We start from the raw sequence: 27,468 nt of genomic DNA on the forward strand, positions 1-27,468 counted from the left end.
ACACAGAAAAGGGAAACCAAGCTGTGAAGCACAACAAAACATGGAGCACAGGTATTAAGAGAAGCAGGGGTATTTACCCTGGAAATGGGGAGGCTCAGAGGAGACCTCATTGCATTCTACAGCTCCCTGAAAGGAAGGGATGGCCAGGTTGGGGTCAGACTTTTCTCTGAGGCAGCTGGCAATAGGAAAAGAGCACTGGCCTTAAGCCGTACCAGGGGACGTTAACATTGTACATTAGGAGTAATATCTTCACAGAAAGGCTGATTAGACATTGGAATGGGCTGCCCAGGGAGGGTAGAGTCACCGTCCCTGGAGGTATTTAAGAAAACCCAGGAGTAGCACTCAGTGCCACGGTCTGGTTGACACGGTGGTGTTGGGTCACAGGTAGGACTCGATGATCTCGGAGATCTTCTCCACCCTCATTGATTCTGTGAATTCCAACACAAGGTATCCGGTTAATCGGACGCCCCGTGGTTGAAGCGCTCCCAACGTGCCGCGGGCAGCCGGCTGACACCGCGCCGCAGGTCCCTCCCCTCCCGCCTCGCTCCTCCCGCTGCCGGCCTGGCCCCTCCCGGCGCGAAGCGGCGGTGCCCGCTGTCCCGGTATCCCCGCCCCGCCGGCCGCCGCCGCCATCGCCATGAAGTGCCACTACGAGGTGCTGGGCGTGAGGCGCGACGCCGCCGAGGAGGAGCTGAAGCGGGCGTACCGCCGGCTGGCGCTGCGCTGGCACCCGGGTACGGCCCGGGCCCGGCCCCGGGCCCGGCCCCGGCCCCGGCCCCGCGCGGCGCGGGGGCACCGCGCTGCTGCCTGGCTCGGTGCCGGGGGCGGCGGGGCGGCTGCTGCCGCCGAGCCTGACCACCGCTGACACGGTTTCGTTAAATTGTCCTGCAGATAAAAACCTCGAGAACGCGGAGGAAGCAGCGGAGCAATTCAAGTTGATCCAGGCGGCGTACGACGTGCTCAGCGACCCGCAGGAACGGGCCTGGTGAGCGGCGCTTGGCCTGGCTGAGGTTTTATTAGCCCGGGCTTGCCAGGGCTTGTCCTGTGCTGCTCCTGGGCCTCGCTGCAAGGCAGCGAGGGCAGCCATGGGCAGGGGCAGCCGGCTGGTTTTAGGTTTTGCCAGAGTTGGAGCCCTGCAGCCCCGTGGAGGGGCACGGTTCGCACTCTCTCCCCCCTCGTGGTGTGCCGGGAGCTGAGGGCGTGCTGGGCCCCAGCAGCGCCCTGCCGACAGCCGGGCTTGGCCTGCGTCCTCCTCCCCGAGCAGCTTTTCAGGGCAGCTCTGGTCAGCCCTCAGGCCCCGGGCAGTGCATACAGGTGTCCAGTTCTAATTTGAAATACACACATACACATCTCTAAAGGATCGCTGTTCTAAATGTTCTCTGTAGCTTGTTTTTCACATGGGCTGAAGCATCTACCAGGTTACACAGCCAAACCCGCCTCTCCTGAGTTTGTCCTCCTTGAGAATACTGGACTGTTTTTCAGTTTTTATGTGCTTGGGTATGATTTGGGGATTTTTGAGTGCATGCAAGTATTGGGTGATTTAAGTAATGCCCTCTACCCCTTTCTGAAAGTTTGGTGAGGCATCTTTCTCAAATGTGATTGCTTGGTAGCTAGCTCTTGAGGAATTATTACTATACATATTGCAGATAAAATAATAGTAAAATAAAGGTTAAGAGGGAATATCTACTGGGTCTGTCATGTTTTTTCTCTCTGAAGACTTTGGATGTGATAGACAAATTACAGACAGTGGGTTAAGCTATACAGTGATGTAATAGGTGTGCTGTGTTAGTTTAGCAGCACTGAGGGTTGTTCTGTGTCTCTACATCCTTGATGCTGTGGATTTTTTCCAGGTATGATAATCACAGGGAGGCTCTGCTGAAAGGAGGAGTTGATGGAGACTATCAAGATGATAGTTTGGATCTGCTGCACTACTTCACTGTTAGCTGTTACTCTGGATATGGGGATGATGAAAAGGTAAGGTATCAATTAATCTTTAATTAATCAGCTTAAATTTCATTATAAGTGTTAGCATTTGTTTTGTGTTAAAGTTATATGTAGAAATTGTTAGCACAGCTTACACAAATCCAAGACAAAACTTAACCTGGATGTATAAGAAGGCTTTAATTCTTGCATATTGTCCAACAATTACTTAATCAAAATGTCCAGCTATGTTGTACAACTACAGATGTGTGCATATTGTTTATTTATCTCATATAGTGAAGCATTCCAGGGCTTTGCAATACCATCTGTTTATTTAGAAATAACTTTATCAAGCAAGAATCTTGTAAACTACAGAAAAGCAATGTAACAATAGCCTTTGGGGGAAGGTGTGCTTGCTGTAATTGAATTCCCTTTTGGATTTTTGAATTTCCCATTGGATTTTAAGATACTCACTAATAATATTTAATATATTGAAAAAGGTCCAGGTGATTAGAAAAACATCCATCAGAGGCAATACTTATCTGTCCTTCTGTTACTGTACTAGTAGTCAGTTAGTAACATATTAATTTAGGAAAATATAGGATATTTAATAGTGAATTTTATGTCTGGATCTTCCACAAAACTTGATCCTGTGTAACTAGGAACTTATCACCATCTCCAGCATATGGAAATTTTCTTTTAAAATCGGTGTTTAACTACGCATGTGAGAGAGACAGAGACAGTATGAGGAAGGTGGAAATAAGAGGCATGAGAGATAGTGGAACTTTGGAAAGAAGAGTCTTGTACCTCAGCAAGTGCTCACAAGGCCTTTATTCTGGTTTTGAGTTGTTCTTGCAGTGTAGCAAACGTTTCTCTAAAAGAGACAGCACCTGAGCATTTGTACATCTACGTATTGTGCCACACAAAAGGTTTATTTATTAGGTTGTTTGTTTGTTTGTTTGTTTGTTTCAGGGATTCTTTACAGTCTATCGACAAGTTTTTGAGAAGATTGCGAAGGAAGAGCTGGAATATATGACACAGGAAGATATTGAAGAATTCCCTATGTTTGGATATTCCCATAGTGACTATGATACGGTAAGGGCACGTGTAAAACTGAACTGCAGGTAAACCATTACTTTGTCCCAAAGGAGAGGTGCCTCCTGATTTCTGAGGTGAATACCATGCATCTGTGGTTATTTTCTACTATTGTAGACTATTACTGCAAAGGAAGTGCTTGTGGTCTGATTCATATTTATGTGAATTAAAATTGGTATTTCCTGCTGGAGTATAGTATTAGCCAGGCCTGCTGGGTGAGTTGTCAGACAGATGCTTCACAGGGACAACCATCAATTATGCCAGTGGAACTTAAGTCTAGTGCAAGACCTATAAAGCAAAAGAATGGATGTTTTCTTTGCTTCCTGATGAGAGTAGTTTACCAGTGTTTAACACAACTTATGTTAGAGACAGGGGTACTGAGCTAATTTTTTTCCTGTAACATGTAGTATCTTGCCTCATACAGGCAAACTGCATAGCACTTAGTGTGTAGCACAGCCTTTAGAAAGTAGATGTGATGTTGACTGGCAGTGTGAGCTGCCATTATGATTATATTGTCATCTGCAATTAGCTTGTAGTCAGATTTGATTCAGAAAAAATTGCATGCTTTCCTCTGTGAAGAAAGAAAAGAAAGTGTATGGGTACTTATATGACTTGAATTCTTATTATCTGGTTTGCCAACTATTTGTTATAATCTATCAGACTATCAGATTTAGGATTTTTTTAAGGTTACCAGTATTTATGTGTTGAAATTAAATACTGAGGTGATAACACTTTCCCTAGGGAATAACTGCACAGTATGAAGTGCACTCAAATGTTGCTTCTAGTGTGGTAGTTCTCCCTGTCACTTTCTCTGTATTGATAATTATTTATGAAATTTGAATGATTCATACCTTAAAAGTTAGTAGCTTCAGTGGTACAAAACTTGGCTGGAGTTGGAAACAAAAGTTACAAATCAAACTTCTTAAGAAATGCCAGAAGGGGTGTTTGGATGTGGGGAGAAGTTACAGGATGGCTTAATGAATGGAAATCTTTCCCAAGGAGAATACATAGTATCTCTAGACCAGCTAAAATATGTCTTTTAACGTCATTATCTTGAAACATCTTTTGAAAACTGCTTCTTTTGAGGCCATGGGACATATAGGATTATAGACTCAAAATAGCTTTAATGCATATGTCAATTAATAACTGCAAAAAAGACTGGAATTCTGATTCAACATGCTTTGACATCTGCCTAATTCACGCTGTTCTGGAAGCAGAGTGCTCACTTTTTCCCCCCCTAGGGATTCCTAGGGGTATTTTATAGGAAATAGTTTCTGATAAGTAGAAAGGTAATTTTCCCTGTTGTCTTATATTCAGACAAAGAGATTTTACTGCCAGAGGATTCCAGCATTGCAATGCTCACTTCTCTACACAGTAGGAATATAATGGGGAAAGAGTTTTAGAAGGGAGCTACAAAAACTATACAAAGGCTTTAAAATCTCTGATGTGAATGTTTTCTGGTTTGGTCTACTTTGTGAATTCACAAGAAGCATGAGAGGCAGCTTGGTCAGAGCCAGGCAGCCAGGAAAGATATTCTTAAGGCCATGAGTTCACAAGCATTCATGGGAAGAGAAGACTTGTAGGTCAACAAAAACGTTCAGCTCCAGGTATGAGTAGCAGGCAAAACAAAATCCACTTGGGAGTTCAGCAAGGGCTGCTGTACAGGCTGCTGGTGAGTGCCAGACATGTGCAGGTTGTTAAGGTAGCTGCTGAGAAAGGGGAGAGTCCCACCTTGCACATCTGGTGAAGGGGAGGATGGTCCCTGTCATCAGTTGGTGAGTGTGCATCCTTTTGCACAAAAGTATCCTCTTCTGAAGCAGAAATCTCTGGTAGGTCATCTAATATTACTTAGGTTATTGGATGAAATATGAATGCTTATTGGTTATTTTTTGTGATAGCAGAGAAAAATTGTAGTGACTTACCTGCCAGAAGCCACAGCCATGAACTTCACATGTAGATAGACTACTGGAAGTTATTGTTGAGTTGTTCCCGTGAATAACAATTGATTGTTTTAGTTTCCATGAATAAAAATGGCAGAGGAAGAACATAACTGACTTAAAAAAGACATTAAACCATGAGGTTAAATACTTCTATGAGGTATCCCAAAATATGAGCAGTTGGGGAAATAGAAGTGAAAAGGAAGTTGGGCAAATAGTAGTAAAAAGGAAGATTGATAGGACAAGTAATGTAAGAAGGGAGTTTAGGCATATCTTGATTGCTGAATATACAAAGTACAGAAGGACAATAATTATTTGGAGAGAAATAAAGAACAAACCCAAAGTGATTATAAGGCCAAATTATTAGTCCAGCACTTACACATGAATAGTAAAAGGGAGGAGAGTAAGTAACAATCACTTTTATTCTAATGCAAAAGCTAGGGGGCATAATTTTAGCCTACAGTCATGTAGTTTGCTAACAAAACAGGAGTAAATGTTTCTTCACATAGCCATTTCTTAAACTGTGCAAGTCACAGCTCCTTGCTGTCTTGCTCGGGAAGCAGAGAGAATATACAAGGAAGAAATAGAATTATGTATTTGGTTTTTGTTTTGCTTCTTTTTTTATGCTGTGCAAGTGTGTGGCTGACCTCTGGTGTGGTGTAATGTGGAGTGTGTGTTTAATGTGTGTTTGATATTTGTAGGTAAGTACCAGCTTGCAGGCAGCATGTGTGATTCTGATTGTGCTTTTCAGTTTGACAGGAGAAATACAGGACAGCTAAGTAACTGGACACTAGTGTCAGCGTGATCCAATCACGCAGGGGGATATTTTTAGAAGTTGCAGTTTGTAATAGTTTAGATGAGGTTGTTGCTTTCAAACTTCAAGGATGATGTTAGAAATTTTTCTAAATCTTCATTGCTCTGAGGCAAAACTGTGGCCTGTATAGAAGTTCAGAAAAAAAGGTTACAAAAGCTCTGAATTATTTCTCTGTTTTTTCTGTCCCTCCTCAACAAGCCACTTAGTTTTGTTTTTTTCTTATAGGTAGTCCACCCTTTCTATGCATATTGGCAGAGTTTCTGTACTCAGAAAAACTTTGCTTGGAAAGAAGAGTATGACACACGACAAGCCTCAAACCGCTGGGAGAAACGAGCTATGGAAAAAGAGAACAAGAAAACAAGGGAGAAAGCAAGGAAAGAGAGGAATGAACTGATCCGTCAGCTAGTAGCCTTTATTCGTAAGAGGGATAAAAGAGTACAGGCTCACAGAAAACTTGTAGAAGAACAAAATGCAGAAAAAACTAGGAAAGCAGAAGAATTTCGGAGGCAACAGAAGCTAAAACAAGCCAAGTATGTACCTGTCGAACAAATTATTTTTTTTTTTAACTTGAAGAAATTATCCATGAGAATACAGTATAGACTTAGATGCTTATAGTAGCTCCACTTGCTCTGAAACATCCCTGAAAATTTTACATACTAATTTTGGTCTCAAATCTGAGCTTTTTAAAGCTCAGGTTTCTGCATTGTACTGACTTGTACAGAGGTCTGAGATAACTGGGGAATGCTTATCTGGGTGCTGTGAGTAACTGGCTGTAATAGCACAGAACCCAGTGTGCTTTTATTTACCTGGGAAAATGAAACTTATTACCTATTTTCCGTTAAAGAAAATAGAATGTAAGTTGTAGAATAAGAGAGAATAACCTAGACTTAGATCAGCTTCATCTGCCTTGGAGGTGTACCTGCTAAGCAGATAGAAGGGATAATGAGCTTAGCTTTGTCTTCCTTCTGAATTCTTTGGGAAGGATCCTTTCCTTGGACTAAATGCAGTGTCAAAGTTTGGCTTTTTTGCCAGAATAAAAGTGGTCTCCTGACCATAGCCCCAATTTATTTTTTCAACTGGAAGAACTGTTTGCCTGCACATATGATGGAGGAGCTTAAATTCTTATTAAGAGTGCACTTGCAAAATAACAGGTATTATTAAAATTATAAAATAACATAAATGGAGTATATGGTGTACTGTTTTTCGATATATACACATATACATTCACCCTTTAGGGACAATAAAGTAGGGTTATGCATTTACTGAGAAGTGACTCGATAGTTCTGAGACAAGAAGCCAGCTGGAGCAAAATTCAACCCTCCTGCGATGCCATATTTGGTAACTTGGGGCACACTTAAATTGGGAAAACTGAGATGGTACATTCCCATAGCACACAGTCAAGGAGTAATGTGCTTGTGGATTTTGTTGTCCTGTATTTTTTTGAGTTTGTGTGGCATTCACATTCTCTGAACAGAGAGACATAATTCTCTCAGAGTTTTTTCCAAGAAAAAAGAGAGAAGAAGAGAAAAAAAATTCTTTTCTCTACTTGCTGCTCCTGTTGTTTTGCACATGTAGAATATGTTAAAAAGATTGTTTACCTGAAGTGATTTGTCAATTCTACTGAAGATTGTTTTGTTTCCTTGGCCAATTGGAAAAAGCTGTGTCCTGACTGTCAGGAGACAGTCATGAGTTTTTTTTAGTATTCTTTAGTATTCTTTGTAGTATAGTTATAGTACAGTATAATGTAATATAACATAGTTTAATAAAGCAATTGTTCAGCCTTTTGAATCAATAAAGTCAGATACCAATCATTCCCTTCATTGGGGGCGCCCTGTTTTACTATAAGTTTGGATCTTAGAGTAGGTTGAGATGAATTCCTTGCTGTCAGCTTGATACTGACCATGCTGCACAGCATGTTCTGCCTGAAATTCAACCAGGACCCACCTATGTTAATAAATCTGCTTACAGTGCAGACGTGCCCATTGACATCACAAATTAACTCAGATTTCCAATTGTGTGCTCCATCATATGTTCAGAACTTTCCTCCTGTGATGCGGAAGAAGAGCAATTATCTTTTAAGTAGAAGTTCTCTTTCAGTAACACTGTTCCCCCCTAGTTCCCATCTCAGGGACAGTGTAGAAGTTACTGTATTCTGCTTGCAGGCTTGCTGAGCAGTACAAAGAGCAGAGCTGGATAACTATGTCAGATCTGGAGAGAGAGCTGCAAGAGATGGAGGCACAATATGAAAAGGAATTTGGAGATGGATCAGGTGGTGAAGATGAATTAGAAGAACAGGAGACAAAAAGCATTGAAGGTATGGTGTGTGGGGAGGTGATATCTTCTGAGACTGCAGTATGAGTGTGGCTCACTTACAGCCTCAGATTCACAGTTCTGACTGTAATGCAACTCACTCCCTCCCTCTGAGGGTGCTGGGCTAGAGTCTGTCCCTCTCTGGTGTTTTTGTTTGAACAAGCTGCAGCTGTTAATTTATACCAGTGTCTGATTTGGTGAGGTGATCTTGAGCTGTCTGTGTGTCAGCAGTACTGGAGAAATTAAATGTCAGTGCTGTGACTATTTTCTGGGGCTTAAAGAGCATCGTGTTCAAAAATTGCTCATCTGACTTTGTCTCTCTGATTGCTGCTGATTTCTTCAGACAAACTGAATGATGAAACTGAAGAAGCTGAACTTATTGATGGTCTGTACTGCCCTGCTTGTGACAAATTGTTAAAAACTGAGAAAGCGTAAGTATTTGTGGTTGGGGATTTGGGGGTGAAGGTGTTGGATTTTAAGTCATTTAAAACTGCATTTTAGAGAATTTTTAACTTCACATAATGATGAGTGTTGTCTTTCCAGTAAAGACATTGCTAGTGCAGAATTTTTCATACTTATTTTCCATATTGGATAATGGGCCTGTTGTTAATTTATATGTAAATATAACTATGTTTGCTCAGAGCAACCTGCAGTAACAATCTGGTCTCCACAGCATGAAGAATCACGAAAAATCAAAGAAGCATCGAGAGATGGTATCGCTGTTACGACAGCAATTGGAAGAGGAGGAAGGGAAATTTGCTGTGTCTTCGGATGATGCAGATGGAATACAGACCAAAGAGGAGGAAGAAACAGAAGACATACCCAAACAGAAGTACTTGAAATAGTTTTTAATTTTATCATGACTCATGATTTACTAAGTTTTAATGGCCTTCAGAGGGACCTCCTGATGATTTGCCACTGCATTGCTCTCAGTATTGTGCAATTTGAAATACTTCTTAGCATCAGAGTTCCAGTAAAACATATGCCTTTGCATGACTACATTTGAGTGCCATAAAACAGCAGACTTATGTTTTTTCTGCTGCCTAAAGTTATATGTTAAGGAAAAGAAAGGTTTGCTATTTTCAAGCAGAGGGACTTCCACAGAGCTAGTGCTTATTGATTTGGTACTTACTGTCGATTGCTGGCATAAATGGAAAACGGGTGTGCTCAAAATCAGAATTGTTACACAACTTAATTTTTTAAACAGCCAGAGCATAATCCCAACTATCTCACTAGTATCTTTGGGTTCAGTCTGAGCAGAACAAATGTTTTACTAAATGCAGTGAGTAGTCTGGGAGACCTATTGTTTTATTTCTGGCATAAGTAACTTTCTTTTTGTGGCTACCTAATATCATGTTAAGAGGATAAAGGATAAGTATAGCTTGAAATCTGTTGTATTGCACTAAATGCAGATATCTTTTTAGAAATCCTAGGTTTTGGGGGTTTTCTGTGTAAAAAAAGGTAATTTTAAAATTATCTTTACAGACTCTCAAAGAAACAAAGGAAGAAGCAGAAAACAATGAAGGTATGTAATTATAGTCTGGGAACTTTACAACCCAGTTTTCTTAAGAAGCCGAAAACTTGTCAAATTATTTGACAAATTATTTCTCTGTCCTGCAGAATAGGAGAACTTGAAATTCCACAGTATTTTAAACTATTAAAAATATTTTAAATTATTTTTGCCACCAGAATAACTTCTATTAGACTTTATTTTATGATAATAACATCATAGACCTCACTTCATTCTGTTAATGCAGATGCTAATATGTAGTGCTGACTCTAAAAAAGCTGTAGTCTGAAGTATAAGAAAAACAGAGGGAAACAGACAGATGGGGAGAATGCAAGGAATTGGTCAGTAAGACCAGTAGTGGCCAAGGTGCATTAAGAGCTCAATTTGGTGGTCACTTCTGGCTTTAGTTGTAGGAGTTGGTATAATGTGTTGGTTTTTAATCTCTAATTTAGAGGGGGTCAAAAAGACTGCCACAGTATTGGTTTTCTGCTGGCAATGTAGCTGTTGGAAGGAACTTTTTCCTGAACTGCAAACAAAAGTAACACCTGGAGTCTGTTGTACTCCAGGATCTGAGTCTGTGTGTGATATCACAGATCTGTGCTGACAGCAGCAGGTGAAATTCACCAAGAGCAAGCTGTTTCAGGCTTGAGTGGCAGGGGTGTCATAGTCAGCATGCTCCTCTGTCTCTCTTCCTCAAACTTCATCCTTTTCAAGTTCTTACTCCTCAGTCCTAGCCTTGTTCCAGTGAGCTGTCTGTACCAGGTCCTGCCTCTTCCATGCTTAACCCTCAGATTTCCTATTCTCTGTTCACCTTTTCTGCCTTCTCCCACTCCATCATTATCTCTTGTTCTTAAGAAACTTTTCTGAGACTTTCAAGCAGCTGAAGCTTCCTGGCTTCACATTGGCTGGTGCAGTTGCATAGTCCAAGTGTTGGCTGGACCTTCATGTTTCTGTGCAGGCCATGAGGCTTCAGTTAACTCCTTCCTCCTCTGTTCGAGACCAGAAGGTCTGTTCTCACTGCAGAAGTGGCACATAGTCACCGGGGCTCTGTTCCATCAGTTTGCTACAGCCTGGACAGTAGGTGCCACTCTTGCATTGCTCAAGCTGCAGTCTTATGCTGGGAAATCCTCACCTCCATCCTCTGCCAAGCATTGTGGAGTACTGGGAATCTCTGTGGGTTTTATTTTCTTTTCCTGAAGTTAGGATTGGCCAAGTTTTTTTCAGGTAGCTGAGACTTTGCACTAGAGGTGGTAAGAGTTCCATTAATGTGGTGTTAGGTCAAATTTGTTATTGTGCTTTTGGGAGCTTTGCTGTTCTGCTTCAGACAGGGACTTGATATTTTGCCAAACCGTGTATTGAGTCTAATCTGGCACATGGAAAAAGCTGCCAATATCTGCTGGGGAAGGAAAATACAGTGTGTCTACCTAATTTCAGTCAGCTCAGTTATTTTGGCTCCAGGGTCCTAATGCAGTTGTCTGGCACAGAAAACTTTAGTCTAAATAATTAACCCTTCACAAAGTTAGAAGCCACTACCTGTGAAATAAGAAATAGTACTCAAAACAGGATGAACCCTGTGTGTAATTAAAAGCTACTGTAGTAGCTTTTGTAGTTTCAGAGGCTGTTTTATTGGTGTTTCTTCCCTTCACCACAGGTGGCCTCATCTTTCAAAACAGGAGAACTAAGGTTTTACATGTTACAGTCTCACTGAAATCACACAGTAAAATTAAGAGGGTCCATGGCTTTCTCTCCTCCCAAGCCACCCATGTTTGAGGTAAATGAGTATAATACTATAAACATAGTCACTAACGAACTGGAAGTATTTAACTTGGATTTTTTTTTGTTTGGACAGAGTTATGAGGACTCTTTTGATCAAAGTGCTGACGAAGAAACAGTTGAACAAAAGGAGGTGCCCAGCGTGGAGAAGGACAGTGGCTCAACAGAGGAGTTGGTAAATGATGGTCAAAGATGTGCTGTGTCAGAGGACACAGGCATTACAGATGATGTCAGCCAAGAGAATGAAACAAAAAGTGAAGAAAAAAGGTATGTTGGTTGCAACATTGCAGTCACTGTGTCATTCTGTGTCATGTTTGATATTGTCAAACAAGGAGAGATTTACTCTCAAATGTGGACTCTGGGGCCTGCTCACCAAAACTGGTTTGAATAAATACGATACTAAACAAAGCATGTAGGAACTTTTCTGGAGGTGGTATTTGACTGCAGATTGCAGCCATATCACTTCCTAGGAGCTGATTCAACATTCTGAGATTAACAATTGACTGTATAGATTAATTTTTTTTTTCTGGATGCACTTACCTTTTGTTGCGGGAAGCAAGAACAGGGGAAAGCAGCAGAGTTATTGAAAACTGAAAAACATCAGAAGCTTGTAAATGCTAAATGTTCCTGTGCACTGATTTTAGCTCCTCTTTGTCTGTTAGCAGCACTAAGCCTAAAGGGAAAAAAGCCAAGGAAGCAAAAAAGTCTGCTAAGGTGTCTTCAGAGAGCTCAACAATGGTATGTCAAATTACTTATGCTATTTAAAATAGAATAAGGTGTTGGAAGGGACCTTAAAGATCATCTGGTTCCAGTAGACCACATTGCTCAAAGCCCCATCCAGCCTGGCCTTGGACACTTTCCAGTGATGAAGCATCCACAACTTCTCTGTGCCAATGCCTTATCACCCTTACAGTAAAGAATTTCTTCATAATGTGTAATCTAGACCTGCCCTCTGTCAGTTTAAGGCCATTGCCCACTGTCCTGTCACTCTCCTTGTGTAAAAAGTCACTCTCTCTCCTTTTGTAAGCCCCCTTAAGACATAGGAAGGCTACAATGAGTTCTCCCTGCAGCCTTCTCTTCATCTTTCTCAGCCTGTCTTTACAGGAGGGCTAAAAGGTGGGGGTCATATAGCTACAAAGAAGGCTGTTTTTTGGTCACCTCCAGTCCACCACTTCTGTCCCTGTGATTTTGATAGAACTGAAACTTGAGCTCTTGTCCTCACAGAGAAATACAGGACTCAGCTTCATTTCTAGGAGAGCTGGTGAAGCTCTGTGTGCAAGGCAGTTCAAATAAATTAAACAGCTGGGGACCATTCAAATAAATTAAACAGCTGTTGTCACCCAGCAGGTGACAGGCCAGTACTGTTTGCATCTATCTCAATATTGATGCTTCCAGAGAGCAAAACTTTGTAGTAACTACAGCTAAGACATACTAAATTCACTGCATCTCAGAGCCCAAAGCATTACCTGTATGGTCAGGTGAGATCAAAACTATCCTTTACTTTGAATAGTAAAGATTTACTTAGATTTGCAAGGCTTCCATTCTTGATTTTACTTAAAGCACTTTGAAATATAATTTCAATAATAAATAATTTGAAATTATTTGTTAAAAAATATGTGCTTAATTGTTAATGAATAATGAAATCTTGATGATAGAAACAAACAGCTTATTCCTGCTTCATTGCCAAGGAGAAACTGTCTGCAAGAAATTGGTGTATTATACTGATGATATATTCAATATGAATGTGAAGCATTCTGGTTTTTTTTCTCATTTTAGAATGAAGTTCCTATCCACTGTGTAACCTGCAACTGTGCATTTCCATCCCGAAATAAATTGTTTGAACACCTGAAAGTCACAGGACATGCAAGAGCAACACCAACACCAACTGTAAATGGAGCTGTGAACACCAAAAACAAAAAAGAGAAACGTAAAAACAGATAGAACTTTGCTATAGTGACAGTCTTCAGAATTGTACATTAACACTCTGAAAAAACTGAAACATGCACACTGCCTGTGTCTGGAGTTAAACAAAGAAGGCAAGTACCAATGTAGGAAAAAATGAAGATGCACAAAAGGAATACTATCTTGTGGAAGACTCTGTGCTTTCTTCTGTTCTTAAAAGCCTTCTTTTAATCATAGAATGGTTTGTTGTCATGGCAGAGGTGGATTTTCCTTCCACCAGACCACCTTGTCTAAAGCCCTGTACCCTGAGCAGCTTTCACACCATAGGTGGGGAAATAGTAACTCAAAGCTATTCACCCTGTGTTCCTGTAGAACCTGCATGGATTATTTCCACACAGAGGAAATAATAAATTATTTTGACAAGTGTGCTGTTGCTTTTCTTTTGAGAGGGCTCAGCTCAGGGTGAGTAGCCAGTAGCAGGGCTTATGCTCTGTTGATAAGAACAGGGTGCTAAGAACACCCAGGTCATGGGTTTGGTCCTCTGTGGGCCATTCTCTTAGGAACTGGGCTTGATGATCCATGTGGATCCCTTCCAATTTAGAATATTTTTTGATTCTTGATCCTCTATCAAATGTGAAGCAGTGCCAAGATACAGGCTTTTCTTCTGCCATTTTCAAATTACTTAATTACATTAAGCAGCAGACAGAAGGGAAGAAGTTAGATGACAAAGCTGTTTAAACCAGTTTTGACAATTGCTGTTTGGTTTGTACATCTACCTCCATGGCAGATGTTGGGGGAAAAAAGTCTAGTGGAACAGCCTTGCTGGAATAAGTGAGGGAGAAATAAATGAGTAACATGAATGAATTAATTTGTTCTGATTTCTAAGGAAAGGCACTACGGTTCTGTTTAAAGGCATAATCTCCCTGATCTTCAGTAGGAAAAAAAAAAGGTGGGTTAACAAATACCTGATTTTGGAGTGGAATTGGTTTGTACACAGGAGTTATGAAGGGAGTTGGAGAAGGCAGTGCTCAGCAAAGGCTGTACAATATTGTTTAGGACCCATGGAGTAAGATTTGGAGAGGTACTGACACTCTGTTACCAAAGTTCCTCTGAAGTACTGGCAGAATACTCTCCTCCCCCAAACTTACATGGTGCTTTATTGGGTCAAGGAATTTTTCCAATATTAAAATTGAAATAAAAGTAAAATGATAAACGTACAGTTCTTGCTGACTGTCCACAACATCTGCTTTTTTTACTGGAAACTGAAGGAAGCAATGACATTACACATTAAAAAGTGATTATGTAAGAAAGAACATTTTATTCCACTTTCCAGAGTTTGCACCTTTACAAAATGATTAATGGGTGTGCTGTGCAATCCCAAAAGCAGCAGGAGGAAAAGAGAAGTGTATTTTGGAGAGAGTGATGACTGGATTTCTTATCCCCATGATAAAAATAATTACTGTAATTAGAAACATCTCAAGTGTCTGCAAACTTTTTGTAATGGTCTAATTACAGTGTGTCCTTGTAGGCAGGGTAAACAGTTTTAACTCTGAAATTTCTTTCCCAACTCTTTCTGTCACTCTTTCTAAAAATTACTGATTTTGATAGGATTTTCACTGGGGAAAGAAGAACACATGCCTGCCTCTCTCTCCATTTGATACCCTGTTAATCCAGTCAGGGTTTTTTGATAATGGCAAAATAGGTGTGCAGTTCATACAGATCAGCACTGTAGAACTGAAATGTAGCTTTACAAAACAGATTACACCATATCTTTGTTGAACACTGTATCAGTCAGAATGCTCTTATGATACTGAACAAGCATGTAATCGTCACACTGTGATTTTATTTTCCAGGGTAGATTAGTGCCCAGTCTGGGTTGCAAGTGTCAAGGATTGTGTGTGCCTCTCATGTGAGGAAACAAACCAGTTCTATTTTGCAGCTGCTTTTTCCATGTGTCTCTGTAAAGCAGTACGAAATACTTCCACAGCAAAGTCGACATCCCTCTTAGTAATGCACATAGGAGGCTTAATTCTGAATGTCTGAGGAGAGAGAACAAAAAGAAAAAAGAAATGCTCAAATTGCATGGAAAGAATATGGTTTCAAGCAGCCTATCTGGGTCAGCACTCCCGCCCCAAAAAAGTGAGGAAAAAAGGAGAACAGCAGTGTAGGCACTGAGGCTTATGATAAATGTACTTTGAAATGGAGCAATTTTGAACTTGACTGCATTGAATTGCATCTGACTCATGACCGCCTCTTGATAACCTAACTGCCTCCACAAAAGACCTAAGTAGAGTAGGTCGTGTCTGCAGCTCTGTTTCGGCAGACAGTAAAATCTTAGATGGATTTGTATAAAGAAAGAACAGAGACAGACGTATTTTCCTTTCTTGCAGCTCTACCACAGGGAAAAGTAGTATCTGCTGAGAGTGGCAGGCTCTCCCATTGTGTCAGCCGATTTGCTTTTTTATTATAGGCTGTTTTTAAAGGCTTTTAAGAGAATGCATTATGAATGAATCACTAAATACTACATTGTAGTTAGGGTGCTATAGCTGGAAATGTTGGTCAGGAAGCATTATATGTACAGCTACACTTGTCAAGAACGTGGTCTCTTAAATCTGAATGTTTAATCTATGTTTCCAAGAGTATTTATTTTCCATAAGAATCTTTAATTCAGGTTTTTCTGGCCTCATGTCACGGGACTTAATACAGGAAGAGCAGAGTAATGGGCTTTCTCACCCACAGCCCTGCTGAAGCAAACACTCACAGGTAAACAGCCCTCTTATCAGACAGAATGAGATTTTACTGCACTGAGCTTCAACTCGTTACCTGCCTCTTGGTCTGCGACTTAGGGAAGGAGTGATGAGGTAACAGACACAGTGTCTGATTTATTTTAGCCACCCTCCATCCATCTCACATGGCAGCTGCCTCCTCTCTGTCAGAGGGCTTCACTGAGGGGCCAGCCCTGAGGCAATTCTCTGCCATTAAATGAGTGCTGCAGGGAGCTGGTGCCGTGTCCTGGCTACAGCATGGAGTACACTGTCAGCTGCTGTGGGTTGATGGCCTTCACATCCAACTCTCTCTTCTGTGCTGTTGCTCAACTTGCTGTCAACACCATTTTTTTTCCTTTAATTGCCATAGAATTAGAACATTACCCAGCTCCCCAGACCCAAAGAACTACTAGTTTTGTACTGATGTATCAGGTGATAACCTAAGCTGTGCAAAGACTTGTTCCTGAGTATTGCTGAGTTCTTCTAAATTGCATAGACTGTATACCTTGCATACCTTGGTTTTCTCAGGGATGTTGTCCCTCTGAAGGAAAACTCCAAGCTTTGAGCTTGTTCAGAATATTTGAAAAGAATCATATAGTTCTTGCCCAGTTTTAAATAAGCAGTATTAAACAGAGATGGCTCCTAAGAGTATACATTTTCTAATTTATTTACTAAACTAAATTAACTTAACTTGAGGGAAGCAGGGATGTAGTTCACAAAGAAAGAAAATAAGCTTTATTTATAACCAGAGGTTCAGTACCTGACTGTAGAGCCCTCCTCTGCCAATCAGAACCCCCATGTCTTTACAGTCCTCCCAGATCTGATTGATTTCTTCAGCTGGAAGAGGGCGTCGGCTGTCCTGAGGATAGGAAATACTAAACTTCACTCAGATATTCTAAATTAGTTCTGTGACAAAGATTTATATTCCAGTCTCTCCAACAAATCCCAACTCTAGCTGAAAATGTTAGCTGTATAACTTACCTGCTCTCATGAGCCTGTGCAGTTAAGGTGCATGTCACTGTTTACTCAAAGCTTGTGAAATAGCTGAATGATGGAATGTTCTGGCTCATTTTTAGCCAGAGCAGTGTTTTCCCACTGCACTCTCTGCTTTTTAACAGGAACTATTTCTATTATTTCAATTGAAATGGCACTGTAAATTGAAAGGAATGAAGAAGTCACTAACCTTATCTGTCACCATTTCTACTCCAATCATAAGTCCCTTGCCACGGACATCTCCAACAATCTCAAATTTATCCCGTAGTTTAGCCAACTCCAGCAGCATGTATGTTCCCACATCATCACTATTTTTTTGTAGACCGTCTTCTTCAATAGCCTGGTTAAAATGAAGTACCATGACAGTGTTGCACGAAAAGCTTTCAACACATTCTGTTAATCCCCATTGAGCTTGTCACTATATTTATCTCACTTCCTTGCTATGTTCCTTGGCTACCTCACTGCTCACATTTAGAAAAACTCATCACATCACTGCTGTGATGATCACAGCATCAGAATACAGTTGCCCATAATACTTTCATATTTCTGAGTCACTTTTCACATTTTTCTTAATGTTTACATTTAATCCAGTAATTCCTGCTCACATGTACTTGTAACTGGAAAATACCTGACCAGAAGGATTATTTTCAAAATCTTACCAGAATGTTTTAACTTTTTTCAGTATCATGAGAAGAATACAATTTGACTAGGCTTATCTATGTGTACTAGGCAGGGAACAGCTTGAATAATATATTATATTTAGCAACAACATGTTTTTTTAAAAACAGTATTTTCTTCATTCTTTACACTGTCCTCCTTAATCAGATTTCTTATTTGCAGGCACATACACCACCTACACACAGACCATTAGATGAACCTAACATCTGCATTTAGAAAAATTACATTTAAAAATAATTACTGAAGATAAAGTGGTTGTTTCTACTTTTTTTTTTCTTTCAACTCCATTTTATTCTTCCTGATTCTAACAATTTCCTTGGAATTATTTCAGAGCCAGTCTCCAAGTTATTTCGGAGTTGAAAAACCCCAAAACATGGGTTCTTTATACAATCATCCATCTTTTTAATAGCTTAAACCCCCCAAACCACTCAGGAAAGCAACACGAATAGAAACAGTGTCTGCTGTAATGAAGTGCACTTCAGGAATGAATGTTCTGTGCATAATCAAGACAAATTGATTTGTAATAGTGACCTACTACCCACTGACTGATTTTCTACTGAATAATAAGTGAAATATGTTGCACATTTTTCTGTTTTCTTTTTCATGAGGTAATTTTTTTTTCCAGAAGAATTTTTGACCTTAGGTATTTGTAATTGTCTGATCATAAAAGTTTTTTTAAGCATAAGGTAAAAAACATAAAGTAAGCATAAAGCCTAAAATTTTGTTAAACATGTATGCCAGAAAATAGATTTTCTTAGCTGTGGATTTGTATAGTGCTATGAAAGAATTAGCTAAGGCTTTTCAGTAAGTTCTCTCCTACAATTTTATTAACAAAGTAGAGAGCCCAAGGGAGAAAAAGATGATTCTGAAGTCATAGTTACAGGGCTCATAGTCCTTCTAGAGATCTGAAAAGTTTTGCAATTAAATTAATCAGGATTTTTTCCTGTGTATGGGACACACTGGGGCACGTATACATGCATATGTTTATGCACTTTACTCAGTTATTTTAAAAATTGCCCACATAGAAACTTATATGTGCAACTTTCATCTTTTGATACAATTTATCTTGTGGTACAGGTAAATTCATATAATGTTCTCCCTACGTCAAGAACTGCAGCTCCAACTACACAGGCCAAAGGGTTTCCTCCAAACGTATTAAAGTGAAGGTTTTGAGCCAAGGAACTTGCAATTTCTGAAAGAAAAAGAACAACACTGGTTACTCCTTCCATTCATAGAATCACAGAATCATAGAATCACAGAATGGTTTGGGTTGGAAGGGACCTTAAAGATGATCCAGTTCCGACCCCTCTGCCATGGGCAGGGACACCTTCCACTGGACTCAGTTGCTCCAAGCCCCAACCAGCCTGGCCTTGAGCACTGCCAGGGATGGGGCACCCACAGCTTCTCTGGGCAACCTGTGTCACTGTCTCAACCCCTCACAGTAAAGAGTTTTTTCCTCATATCTAATCTAAACCTAATCTCTTTCAGTTTAAAGCCATTCCTCCTTGTCCTGTTACTCTATGCTCTTCTAAATAGAAAAGTCCCTCTCCATTCTTCTTGCACTGAAGGCCAAAATAGGTCACCCCAAAGCTTTGTCCAGGCTGAGCAATCCAAATTCTCTCAGCCTTTCCTCTTTGGAGAGGTGCTCTGCCCCTCTGATCATCTTGGTGGCCTCCTCTGCCCTGTTTGGTAACCGTACTGAATTGCTTTAAACATTTGTTACTGTAACAACAATTTCATTTGCTGTGGTTCAACTATGATTCTACTGGAGACAACACAGCAAGATTTCCTGGAAGCAGTCTGTGCAAAATATGAGTATTTCCAAAAAGTATACTGCCTAGCAGATACCAAAACAAAACTAATTTTAAAAGTCATGCTTCTAACATATGCTCTCAACTGCTTAGACAGACTGAGCCTCCCTAGACTGAGCCTGCCATTTGTAGGAATCAAGCAGCTGGGTTATTTATTCACAGTATATTTATCAGTAAAACAGTGAATTCAGTGAGGATTTCCAGGCTCTTTTACCAGCTCTACAAACCACTCACATGTTCATTCCTGCTTCAGTTATACAACTAAACCCATTTAAATACAGCTTTGTACTGATACAGCACATGTGGTAAAACAGGTGAAGCAATAAGGACCCAACTCAATTCTCAAAAGATAGATTGAGAAAAAGTTTTAAGTAACATTCAGCTTTTTAAACACACATCTCTCCACCAGTACTTATTTTGTATTATATTTTGCAATTACTCTGTTTTAGATCATAGTGGAACAGAACACTTATACCTTTTGTTGTAACAACAGCTGCCATTGGGAAGCCATTGCCAATTCCTTTTGCCAAAGTAACAATGTCAGGGACCACACCATGTGTTTGAAACCCCCAGAAATGGCTGCCTGTGCGTCCAAATCCTGTCTGTACCTTTCAAAGAAAAAATTCAGAGATACACTCATCACTTTCTCACACTTTATGATATAGCTCCTTTTCTTGTGTTTCTATTGTTACTGATTTGCATTAAACAGCAACTGTATCTGGAGTCAACTTGTATTAGGACCCTTATTCAGATCGTTCTACACAAAATGCTATTTATTGTAATTGGGTTTTTCTTTCATGTGATAAAATGTCATCATGTCTTAGGCCTGGTGAGATGCACAAATAAGATGCAGTGTCCATTTCAAAGTGGAGAAGAAATGTAAAAACATTTGACACATTTGATACTATTGTAGTATTGTTTTAGCTGAGAAAATTCTACTTCTAAAACATATTTGCAGAGGTACAGCAATCAAGTATTTTCTGTATTCTATGTGTGTCAACAACACTCATAAAAGGAACAGTTATTTTGACAAATCTTCCATCACAAGTAGCATTTGTTGCTACTTACTGCTATTTGTCGCATATTTGTGTAAATTTACTGCTCCCAGAAGGTAAGGACTGAAGTCTGCTACAAATGTTACCTTTTCCCAACATGAGAAAAAAGGCAGTAAAAACTGGGAGGCTCCTATGCTTGGAAAGATGCAGTTTAACACTGTGTTAAACTTAAGCTATGAAGTGTATCACATTTCACTTAGATTATTTCCAGGCTTCACCTGGATTCTTTTAGGACAACTTTCAGAAGTACCCTACTCTAGAATTCTTACGTAAAAAAATCTGACTCACTTCATCTGAAATGCAAAGGCCCCCTCTTTCCCGTATAAGCTGATAAGCTTCCTTTAAGAAATTTCTTGGGTACTGAACAGCTCCATTAACACCCTGCCAAGAGAGAAACACAATGTTTTCAGGAACAGACAAGGAAACAGGAATTCTACTTGAGAAAAGAACCTAGCAGCCCTCAGGTAACAGCAGGACTGCTGTTACAAGCTTCTGGCTCCAGCAATGAAATCACTTCAGAAAGCTCCTGCTCAGGTCACACATTCCCATTCCACAGTGCTGCCTGCTGCTCCGCTGGTTGTGCTGGCAGGAATGTTTGTGAGATCACTGTAAGACCAAGTCAATTAACAACAAACTGCTGAAACAAGGACCGTGAAAATCTACACACAGCAAAACACAGGAACTGTTTGATGAGGAAGTTAACCAGAGAATTCAAATTCCTTCTTTGGTTAATTTGTTTAGAATATTGCCTTCTCAATGTCTTTTCACCTTGACAGTTTGCACTTGCCTTGGAAATTCAATTTTTTCCCTCCACCTGGACCAGAACAGCTTTTAAGACTCAAGTACATAAGTACTTAGAAAACAGTAAAAACCAGACAACTGCTCCAGTTTTCCCTTGCAGTCACAGTTCTCACATTGTTTCTCTTGCCCGGGATAAATTCTCATTTTTCCTATTGAAGACCCATGTCAAAAGCAATTGCGAATGTAGGGTGAAACATTTGGAGAATGAATTCTGTGGCCATCAGTTGCTGGACAGCTGTTAAAAATGTAGTGGACAACATGACGAGAAGAGGGAGAAGGAGGTTGAGTTAAAAGTTTACAGAAATAATAATGAAAATTGAAAGGAGATAATAGAAACCAAACCATAGCATGCATCACACTCACTATTTAAATGCAGAAAAAAAATGTATGTTTTTCTGTTAATCGTGATTCTTTGTTTAATTTCACAAGAAAAATCCTACTTCCATTGAAGTCAGTGACAAAAGCTGAAATTTGAAGGCAGTGCATCTAATCTTTCAAACACTTAAAGTGTTTAAAGCATTACAAAATCATAGTAAGAATCAGCAAACATCTAAGTTCAGGTTGCAGCTAAAGAATATCAGATTTGAGTATTTATTTCACACTACTTGTGCTATCACAATTGAGAAATGGCAAATTACCTACTTGGATTGGTTCAGCAATAAATCCAGCTACTGTCTTGGGCACTGAAGTATTCAGAGTATCTTTGAACTGTTCAATGTACTGGTCTTTTGCAAGACATGCACCTGTTTACAGGGGAAACAGTTTGAAGGGAATTTACTTCATATGAACAAAACTAGCTTCAAAACATGAAACTTTGCATCTAAGCAACAAGTGTTGTGTGACTGCATGGTAAATACCACCTCTCAAATGAACAATAAAAAGCTAAACATTAAAGGAGAGAGTGTCTTCTTGTAAATGTGTACTCCATGGTTAGTGCAGGTAGGAGGATTCTGGAGAATACAGTCTGTGCTTAGATAAAGAACAGAACAATTAGTATGGCTAATGCTGCCATCCACTAGGGACAGCAAAGCTAAAAACAAACCATTCTGTTATGTGTCCATATGAACTAAAATAATAAAAAGTGCTTGTTGAAACAGTAGAAAAACTGATTGGAACTGTTGTTAGCTGCACAGCAGTAGAAGAGATTTCACACTGTGTTGTATATGGAACATCTTGCCCCATGTAAGACCTCCACCTATTGCTGATTGTCCTTACTATTTGCCTTATTCCAATATAAAAGCTGGAAAGCTGTCAGAACTTTAGAAACCACAAAAAAGACCATCAACACTTCTGTTCTTCCAGATGTGCTGAAATGAGTTCCACAGCTTCCAGAGTTGATCATGACAAATACTGGAAACAAACACTGGGATTTCAAGAAGAAATCTGAGAACGTCGTGTCATCTGTCCCACATTTTTCCCATAGGGATGCAGGGTCCTGAGATAATCTGCAATATTTCCTTTGGTTCAGCCTTGCTAAACAGAACCAGACATCTACTTTGCTTGAGGAGGTAATCATAACATATTTTCACTAGTATTTTGTAATCCAAAAATTTTTGTCATGGACCAACCTTCAGTACAGCTGCATTTTCGAACAGTTTGCACTGGAGAATCTCTACAATGGCTGCCTCCCCATGGACCACGAAAAACATCTGGTAACATTGTCTGTCAGACATAAGAGAAATAGCTATAGATTTGATGACGGCTTTCTAAGAGATCTTTTGATCTAATGACTAATGGCAAAACAGAAAAACAGCTGTTAGAATCAAGGGGCAAACACAATTCAAGGAACTTGTGTGAAGAACACTAGGGGGATAACACCAAATAACCAAGACAGTGTTGGAATCAAAAATTTAGACTGTTCCATCAATAAGCACACAACTGATTTTTTATTCCTTTTTTCATTCTTAGGATATTGGTTACCTAAAGGTAATGCCAGCATTTAAGAGCTTCTGGTAGTATTTTGGTAATCTGAAATAAGAACAAAATCTGCAAAGTAGAGTGAGGCAGGCATATCTAACAGAGAAAACTCCAGCTTTCTAATCCTGCTGCTGATGAAATACCACATGAATTAGGGCACTCACTGAGATAGGCTGGGAAGCTGCTGTAAATGAGCCTTCCTATGGTTAATAACGTGGCTGTCACCTGTAACTATTGGAGTCAACAATAGCAGCTTCTAGACAGAAAGTTACTCCAATCTGCTCAAGGGCAGGGACATTACATACTGCCATTTAACCTCAGTGGATCTCCTTAACAGGTGGGTCTCCTGTCTTGCTGAGATAGGATTCCCATTCATTATAGTGAAGGATCTGCTCCAGACCATCTGAAAGCAGCTTTGCACAGATCTGACAAAACAAACTTGAAAAAATGGGTTCAGAACATTATTTTGCTCCTTACACAGACTCCCATGAAAACATCAAGCATGACTAAAGAACTGCAAATCATGGACCACTTGTGTTATGATTGTTCTAACTCCAAATTAGCCTAAGAAACTATCCGTGGAAGAAAAGGGGACTCTGGCTCTTGTTGAATTTACACAGCAGAAACTGCTACACTGCAGTTTTGATTAGTGGCCATAAAGTGCTTGAGAGCAGAAAACAGCAATTGCTGAAATACTCAAATAAACTGTTAGTTACCCAGATTATGAAAAAAAAAAATTCTCACAGTTGTACAGCCAAAGCCATTGGCAACACCATGCTTATAAGAAGTCAGAGATGTCAAGCCCAGCGTGTAAGGGCTGCCTCCGTGGTATCCTCCTCTGCTCAAAAAAAACAAAGCAGATCAACATCACTCATTTCTGAGAACTGTCTGGAGTAATATCAGTTCTGAGAAGGCATGCTTCTGAGATATAAATTGTTGGGGAAAATGTGCATTTTTACACTGAAACGAAGAAGATTCCTACTGCCATTTTTTGCACTGCCTTTTGATACTGCTATTTCAAATATAAAAGCTGTGAAGAAATGTTTGAGAGGAGATGAGTACAATCATTGGAACCAACAGTGATTCAGACAGTGCCTCATGAAATTCTACTGTAGCACCTGATCCCTACAGAGCAAACATCTCTGTCTTTTGAATCTTGGAAACAGTTGCTGTCTCCAAAAGGTGTTGCCAATCATTAAACTAAATGGTGGTTTGCTGTCAGTTTTATATACAAATCAAAATTGGTTAGCGAGGATACACAAGCAAGGTAGGTACCCAATGTTCTGTTGAACGCAGTAACAGAAAAATACAGCTCTTCATTAACACAGCCATTTATTCTAATACTTGAGGCTCCCTGGGCTGCACAGTAAAGGGAACTGTTTATGCTGGTGTTTACAGTGTACTGGTGTTCAGCCCACATCCGTGCCTGTCATTAAGCCAGAAGAGCTGTTTGTGTACCTGTGCAGTGAACTGTGGTTCAGGGCCCTGACAGAATAACAAGGCTGCAAAGCAAACAAAACAAAAATCAGCTCCCAAGCAGAGCAGTTCCCTGCTGAGGTTCACTGCACTGCTGTTCCAGAGGTACCTTTGCACCCACAGGGGCACTGCAGAAGGGAAATGGAGGAAGAAAGGAGCAATTGCTCAGTCTTGGTCTGGCCATGAACAAAAGCCTACCAAAGCACACCCTGAACACAGACATCAGATCATTTTCTAGGTAACACAAGCAAAAATTGCAGGTTGCATTTTTATTGCAAACTAGTCCTAACATGCTGTATGAAAACTTCAGCTCCTGATTTACTCCTCTTTGTCAAATACAGTAATTTTACAGCATTCTCCTCTGCAGACCTGGGGTGAAAAGTTCTCAGTTATTTCTTGTTTTAGGCACACAGAGAGCGATCCCATACACAGAGTAGTTTTGTGAAGCCGTGTCAGCATTACCTGAGAGAGATGATGTCGAAGTTACGAGTGTGTAGCCTTGCCATGAACATAGCTAAATCATTGGCTTCTGACCCACTGTTGGTGAGATAAACCACCTGTGGGAGAACACTTGGGATCAGTACAGCACAAAAACACCCCCTTCTTCTTTGGCATCAGACCATGTCCCTTAGAAACACGATGAATTCTAGCCTAGCACTGCCACAGGGCGACCTCACCACGATAAAATTAGTGTTGCCCTAATGCTACAGATGAGAACAAAGATCCAATGGATGTGCTCTGGGAGGGTACAGAAAAATCTCAAAAGGTTTCTATTTACAGGTTTTTCTAAGATGGATTTATGATAGAGAGAAATTAAAGTGTTGGGTCAAACTAAGCAGGACATTTAAATTTTTTTTTTTACTTTCCTTCCATCTTTAAGATTGCAATAGCTTAATGGTCTTCTGCTAGCCCAATTTCATTTTATCACCAATTTATTTTACCTAAGAACAAAAGTTATTTTTCTTACTGTTTCACTAAATATGAAACATGACATTTTTGTGATTTATCTGTTTAAATGTCGGTAAACATTTACACATACTACACAAAATATTGTCAAACAATTTCCACTGTGGATTTTCATGAGATCAAAAAAATTAAGGTCAGCTATATGTCAGAATAGTACACATCTTCTTTGTTCCTCCAAAGTAATTTTTAAGCCCGCAATGCCTCTTTGCAGTGACAAGTGAAGGGAGAAAACAAACAGAACAGAAACTGGGGATATTATGTCTACAGCTAGTTCTGAAGAAAAGGCCCTGAGCACCCTCGTGCTCTTTAACTGACAGTCTCTATTCCCCATACAGATTTTCTCTCTAGAGATATCATGGCTCTCGATTATTTAATAAATACTTCCTATAAACAGAGACCCACTTCACCAGGCCCTGCTCCTGTCAAAAGCAATTTACCTTCAGTGGATCTGGAAAAAGAGAAGTTAGCTTCTCCGCATACTCGTGGATTGCTGGGTACATGTAGATGTTGGTGGTATGCCACAGGCGAGCCAGCTGCTTCTGGGTAGCCATAGTTACCTTCCTGCATGTAGCAAGGGAGAGACAAAGGGATGGAATTCCACACAGACTCCTCACTCATACATGCACATACCTCTCTGCTATTGATTCTGCAAACGCAGATGCTGCACCGTGCGCCAGATGGAGGAACAAGCAGACCAAATTAATGAATCCTTCAAAATGTAGCAGAAACTGAACTGTGATACATGTCAATTCAGTAAGTTATATTCTGGTTTCAGGCTCATAGTGCTGTACATTAATGAAGCACAAAACAAGCATAGGTGTCTCTTCCTGGGTTTTGTACCATAAATCAAAAAGCAACACACTTACGGGTGACAGTGTCCAACACTGACAGTGACAATTCCAGCAAAGAGGTCAAGGTATCTTTGTCCCTCATGATCAAACAACCACTGCATATGTCCCTGGTGCAGCAGCAATGGCCTCTTGTAGTATGTTCTCAGTGAAGGTGCAATATTTTGTTCACGGATCTTCTGCATGCGTTCATAGGTATAGGACTGAGTGGAATAAAACAGTCAGTATCCATCCCAGCCTTCCAAAGATCCAGACTCATGGAGTTGGTGTGGAGCACACAGATTACACAGCTGTCTACAGAATTAAGATTGTAACAGATTCTGGCACACAGAAGGCTGTTCTACAAACCTCTGAAACTCAGCTTTTTGAAATAAAGCTGTGCTTCTGCACAAACCTCTTCCTTAAAATGTTTTCAAATTACAGATTTGTCACACAGGTACATTTACAGGTTATATCCTAGCTGTAGCAGTTGGGCTGTGCCCAAAGAAGCAAATTTTATAATCATATTTAGCAGATGAACCTGTCACCCAAACCCAGTAATGAAGCTTTATTTAAATTCAGTGTAGTATGCATGACTTACTTCATATTTTTCAGGTACAAAATCACAAGGAGGCATTTTTGCTTGTGTGGAGAGAGAACTTTTCCATTTCTGCTGCCTAAAGGCAACTATAAAATAGTAAAAGAATTATGAAACACTTGGCAAACTACACACCTAAAAGATTTGCTCAATAAACTTGTTCAATGAACACACGAGCTACAGTCACAGAAAATTTCTGAGGGTTTTTTTTGGTCTGAGAAGTTTTTTTTGGGAAAAATAAGTAAGAGGCAGAATATATGTCATTTTAAAAGAAAGGGGTTTATGTTTCACCCATTAAAACTCAAGTTTTCAGTTTCACA

General features: G+C 40.1%; 2 protein-coding genes across 3 annotated transcripts; one reads left to right on the forward strand and one right to left on the reverse strand.

Annotated features, from left to right (window-relative positions):
* The first annotated feature begins 601 nt into the window (after positions 1-601).
* DNAJC21 (DnaJ heat shock protein family (Hsp40) member C21) lies at positions 602-13,687 on the forward strand. Of its 2 annotated transcripts, none has more exons than XM_066568977.1 (12): positions 602-734; positions 892-985; positions 1,851-1,974; positions 2,893-3,015; positions 5,992-6,296; positions 7,929-8,080; positions 8,420-8,507; positions 8,750-8,908; positions 9,562-9,601; positions 11,436-11,626; positions 12,022-12,097; positions 13,136-13,687. In XM_066568977.1, exons 1-12 carry the CDS (start codon positions 638-640, stop codon positions 13,298-13,300), a joined length of 1,614 nt encoding a protein of 537 aa, XP_066425074.1. In that variant the 5' UTR covers positions 602-637; the 3' UTR covers positions 13,301-13,687. The 2 variants fall into 2 exon arrangements, with proteins under 2 accessions (XP_066425074.1, XP_066425075.1); XM_066568978.1 differs by having other exon boundaries at positions 12,025-12,097.
* Positions 13,688-14,559: 872 nt separating this feature from the next.
* AGXT2 (alanine--glyoxylate aminotransferase 2) lies at positions 14,560-27,100 on the reverse strand. Its single transcript, XM_066569018.1, has 12 exons — positions 26,590-27,100; positions 26,161-26,284; positions 25,220-25,314; positions 24,026-24,119; positions 22,933-23,026; positions 22,007-22,107; positions 20,852-20,944; positions 19,984-20,116; positions 18,801-18,889; positions 17,210-17,359; positions 16,787-16,885; positions 14,560-15,300 (listed from the first exon to the last, which is right to left on the reverse strand). Exons 1-12 carry the CDS (start codon positions 26,754-26,756, stop codon positions 15,190-15,192), a joined length of 1,350 nt encoding a protein of 449 aa, XP_066425115.1. The 5' UTR covers positions 26,757-27,100; the 3' UTR covers positions 14,560-15,189.
* Positions 27,101-27,468: the final 368 nt, after the last annotated feature.

This window comes from Molothrus aeneus, chromosome Z, assembly GCF_037042795.1.
Source record: "Molothrus aeneus isolate 106 chromosome Z, BPBGC_Maene_1.0, whole genome shotgun sequence".
Taxonomy (NCBI): Eukaryota; Metazoa; Chordata; class Aves; order Passeriformes; family Icteridae; genus Molothrus; species Molothrus aeneus.